Source organism: Mandrillus leucophaeus, unplaced genomic scaffold (genome assembly GCF_000951045.1).
Source record: "Mandrillus leucophaeus isolate KB7577 unplaced genomic scaffold, Mleu.le_1.0 Scaffold39, whole genome shotgun sequence".
NCBI lineage: Eukaryota > Metazoa > Chordata > Mammalia > Primates > Cercopithecidae > Mandrillus > Mandrillus leucophaeus.
Window position 1 is genome coordinate 5011618 of NW_012104142.1, and position 5292 is coordinate 5016909.

The window sequence follows — 5292 nt, forward strand, 5'->3', positions numbered from 1 at the left end:
GGTTGGTGGTTTTTAAAACTTTCCCAAACCTATAACATTCCAAAAATAATTCTGCTCAACTTCTAGTGAGGCAAATTGAACACTTTTAGAGCAATTTAGCAATATGAATCAAAAACCTTCAAAAATCCATAATCATTCACTATAAATTCTACTTGTAGTGATTTATTCTAAAGAAATAATCAGACAAGTTTACAAATGGTATAAAATTGGTTATTTCTACTGTGAAAATAGTATCCAGTTTCAGTTTTGAAGTAATCCCACCAGTCCTCGCAACAAGAAAAATGTTGACCGAATTGAAATAAATAACATTTCTTAGATCATCATAGAATTGAGGTCACAAGGCAAAAACTGCCATCCTGAAATTGAGAAAGACAGGAAAATACAGAGGATCACAGCTGCAGTCAGCTTAAAGACAGCAGAAGCCAGTGGTGCCAGCAACCAGTAGAAATAGTTTAATGATAATTTTGACAAATTGTTGCAGACTGAATGTAGACTAGCTGGGAGTGAAAAACTCCAGGGGGCCCACTGTTAAGGGTCCCCATACTTACATAAGTTTTAAATCCAGGAGCCCCACCAAGTTCTCACAGTGAAGATGGAAGAAAAATACCCTCATATTTCAGGCAGGGAGAGAAGAAAAGTAACCATTTTGAAATATGGCCACAGCATTCTCCCTATCAAAGGGTTGATCTTTAAGGGAAACTACTTTACCAGATTCTTATCTGATCTCAGGGAAGGGCATTTAGACAACTCCAACCTATCTAGCTTCCACAGGGATAGGAGGAAAAGAAATTATGGAACACTTCTGAAAGTCACAGCCCAGGGACCCAAACCTATTTACTGAGACTTCATCACAGGTAATAGAATACTTCTCCCCAACAATTTGCCACTACATCAACAGAGTTTCAATATAATAACAATGAATTACAACTGAGAGGGCTACACACCACTCTATTAGAGAAGTTCTTGGGCAAATCCAAAGACAACAGGGGAGGTGGGGGGGAAAAGGAAACTGAAGCCTCTGGCACTTACAACTATAGCAAACAAGAAACACAACCCAGCTCCTAACCAGATTAACATAATACCTCACACTAAAAATACTAGTTACCTCAATTCCTATTACCCAATATATAATGGCTAGCTTCCAAATTAAAAGGCTGTAAAGAATGCTAAAAGGCAAGAAAAAAATATAGTCCAAATAGACAAAGCTACTATAAGACCTAGACTAAGATATGACATAGATTTTGGAATTATCAGATAGGAAATTTAAGTAACTATAATTATATTAAAGACTCTTAAGGAAAAAGTAGGCAACATGCAAGAACAGATGGGTAATGTAAGCAGAGATGGAAACTCTAAGAAAGAATCAAAAGGAAATGCTAGATATCAAAAACACAAACAAAAATGAATAATTCATTTGATGGGCTTCTAAGTTGACTGGACATGGCTAAGGAAAATAAAATCAGTGAACGTGAGTATATGCGAATAGAAACTCCCCAAACTGAAATGCAAAGGAAAAAAAATGAAAACAAAAAATCATAACAGAATATCCAAGACTTGTGGAACAATTTAAAAAGGTGTAATTAGGCATAACGGAAGAAAAAAGAAAAGAGCAGAAGAAATATTTGCAGTAATAATAGCTAAGAATTTTCCAAAATTAGCTGACAGACACCAAACCACAGATCCAGGAATCTCAGAGAACACCAAGCAGAATAAGGACAAAAACAAACAAACAACTATATCTAGGCATATCGTTTTCAAACTGCAAAAAAGAAAATCTTGAAAAAAAACAGAGGAAAAAACACTTTACCTATGGAAGAACAAGGGTTAGAAATACATTGGACTTCTCTTCAGAAACCATGCCAGCAAGAAGAGAGTAGGGCAAAATATTTAAAGTTGTGAAAGAAAAAACCACCAACTTAGAATTCTGTACCTACTAAAATTATCCTTCAAATGTGAAGGAGAAATAAACCCTTTCTCGAACAAACAAAAATGAGAGGAGTTTCTGGCCACTAGACCTGCCTTACAAGAAATGTTAAAAGTTTTTAGAGAAAAGGAAAATGACATGGGTCAAAAAACTTGTATCAACATAAGAAAGAGCATCAGGAAAAGTCATAAATGAAGGTAAAATAAATTTGTTTTTTTATTCTTAATTGATCTGATAACTATTTGTTCAAAGGAATAATGACAACAATGTATCCTCAATAAAATATTAGCAAATCAAATCTAACAATGTGTAAAAAGAGTTACACACCATGACCAAGTGGGGGACCAGGGGTATATAAAAACTCTCTAAAACATCTGCTCAATTTTTCTGCTCGATTTTTCTATAAATCTTAAGCCGTCCTAAAAAATCAGATATTCTTTTTTTTTTTTTTAAGTCAGAGTTGTTCATTCAGATTGTATATATATTGGTAATCCCTCAATTGTCATCTCTAAAGACCAGGTCATTGTGACAAAGACTGATAGTTACCTACACAATATGTGTACCTGTTCTTTACTAATTAAATCTTGATTTAGCCTGGGTGACAATGTGTTCAACTAAAACATTTTATTGTCTAGCTTTCTTGCATCTAAAGGTTGGCTAATGAGACATAAACAGAAGTTGCCAGATTCCAGGAAGGTTCCACAAGAGGGGTTAAGACAGCCAGCATGTGTCCTTTTTTATAACCATTCTCCTCTTCCAAATTTCTGCCAGAAATGTGAGTGTGCAAGCTGGAGCTCCAGCAGCCACCTTTGCACCATGACACAACCTTGTGGATGGAAGTCACGTAGTAAAGAAGGTAGAGCAAAAGGAAAGATGGAGCCTGGACATCTAATAACACTGTGTAATCATCATACATACCAATTCTGGACTTTTTTTTTTTTTTTTTTTTTTGAGATGGAGCCTTGCTCTGTCACCAGGCTGGAGTGCAGTGGCATGATCTCGGCTCACTATAACCTCCGCCTCCTGGGTTCAAGCGATTCTCCTGCCTCAGCCTCTCGAGTAGCTGGGACTACAGGCAAGCACCACCATGCCCAGCTAATTTATGCCCAGCTAATTTTTCTATTTTTAGTAGAGACAGGGTTTCACCATGTTGGCCAGGATGGTCTCAATCTCTTGACCTCATGATCCGCCCGCCTTGGACTTTCAAAGTGCTGGGATTGCAGGTGTGAGCCATTGCACTCAGTCGACTTTTTTTTTTAAGAGACAAGGTGTCACTCCATTGCCCAGGCTGGAGTGCAGTGACTCAATCACAGCTCACTGCAGCCTCAACCTCCTGGGCTCAAGCAATCCTATCACCTCAGCCTCACAAGTAGTAAGACTACAGGTGTGTATCTGCATCAAACTAATTTTGTGTGTGCGTGTGTGTGTGTGTGTGTGTGTGTGTGTGTGTGAGCCAGGGTCTTACTTTGTTGCCCAGGCTGGTCTTGAACTCTTGGCTTCAAGAGATCATTCTGCCTCCCAAAGTGCTGGCATTATAGGCATGAACCACCAGGCCCAGCTCAGACTTCTTTTATACAAAAGAGGAATAAGCATTCACCTTGCTTACACCACATTATTAGCTGTTTCTGTTATTAGCAGATGAATACAACGTCACTCTATTATATAGATGTGATAAATGAAAGTCTCAATCTAAAATCACCTTAACTCAAATATAAATAAAATTAACAAAAGTAACATTTCTTCCCACCTACAAGCCTTTGTGGGTTAGACATATTTCCTTCCTCTTCTTACCTGACCACTGCAGAAGGATCAAGGTAGCAGCGACTTTCCAAGTCCCAAATAATCCTTTTCTTTATGCACTCTGCTTGATTCCTAAATTCAGTGTCCTGTAAAATATAAGATAAAGACTTCTGTTCTCTGTATCTGTGCCATGATTTCATTCTGCTCCATCTATAGGGCATTCTTTTAATGGATCTGTTCACAATACTTTTCTTACGACTACTATTACTACTATAAGTATGACTACTATTGCAACTACTACCACCACCTTAAAATTATGAGTACTTTATTAATAAAGTATATAAGATAAATTACATATATAATAGTTACATTGATCCGGTACTAAGATCCAAATACTGACTAAGATAACCCCAATCAATGATTCTCAACTCTAGATGTACATTAAAATCATCTGGATTTTTTTTTTTTTTTAAATAACACCTGGACCCGGTGCAGTATCTCACACCTGTAATCCCAACACTTTAGGAGGCCAAGGCAGGAGTACTGCTTGAGGCCAGGAGTTTAAGACCAGGCTGGGCAACAAAGTGAGACCTCCATCTCTAAAAAAATTTAAAAATTAGCCGAGTGTGGTGGCATGAGCCTGTGGTCCCAGCTACTCACGAGGCTGAGGCAGGAGAATTGCTTGAGCCTAGGAGGTTGAGGCTACAATGAGCCTCAATAATCACACCATTGCATTCCAGCCTGGGTAACAGAGTGAGACCCTGTCTCAAAAAAATAAAAAACCAAAAAAGCAAAAAACACCTGGCATTGGTACTATTTTAAAAGTAAATTCTTACATAGTTTACCTGGGTTAAGGCTTGGCCATTGTCATTGTTTTCAATGCTTTCCTGGTGACTGTAATGTGCAGCCAGGATTGAGAATTAACAATCTAATCTAAAACATAAAATATAATCTGAATGTCTAAAATAAAATGTCTGATCTAAATTCAAATAGAAATCTAAGAAAAGTATGAATTTTCACTAATCACAATGATGAGAAAAGATACTGCGCAGTGTTTTTCCAATATTCCTAGCCTCATCTCTACTATTTTATATATTTAGAGTCAGACAATGAAAAATAATTCAACCATCCTTATTTTACAAATTATTTTATTAAATGTTTCCATCAGTGGATTATCAGCTCATTCAAGAAACATCTGCAAGTGTGTTATACTATTTTCTATGCCCTTGACAAATTTGTGGTAATTTATATAATTAATAATAAGTATATTAAAGTATGTCCATACAATGTCACATTATACAGCAAGTACAAATAAAGAAAAAGAGTGAGACTGCTTTTTATGTAATGTGCAAAAATCTCAAAAATACACAACAAAGTAAAACAAAGCAAGTGCATATAGTGTGTTTAAGTATGTACTCTTTACATTTGTGTAATAAAAATGATGGGGAAAGAATATATGTATGTATTAGTGTATGCATATATATATGATTAAACACAACTCAGTTTTAAAAAATGAAAAACCGGCAGGGCGCAGTGGCTTGCGCCTGTAATCCCAGCACTTTGGGAGTTGGAGGTGGGCAGATCACTTGAGGTCAGGAGTTTGAGACCAGCCTGGCCAATATGGTGAA

General features: G+C 36.8%; 1 protein-coding gene across 1 annotated transcript in view; it reads right to left on the minus strand.

The window, feature by feature from the left end:
• The window catches only part of CFAP70 (cilia and flagella associated protein 70), a 121636-nt gene that overhangs the window by 95037 nt on the left and 21307 nt on the right, over window positions 1-5292 (minus strand). Inside the window, exon 8 of the mRNA XM_011991181.1 lies at window positions 3721-3810. Within this exon, the coding sequence (XP_011846571.1) occupies window positions 3721-3810 (90 nt within the window). The remainder of the gene's footprint in view (window positions 1-3720; window positions 3811-5292) is intronic.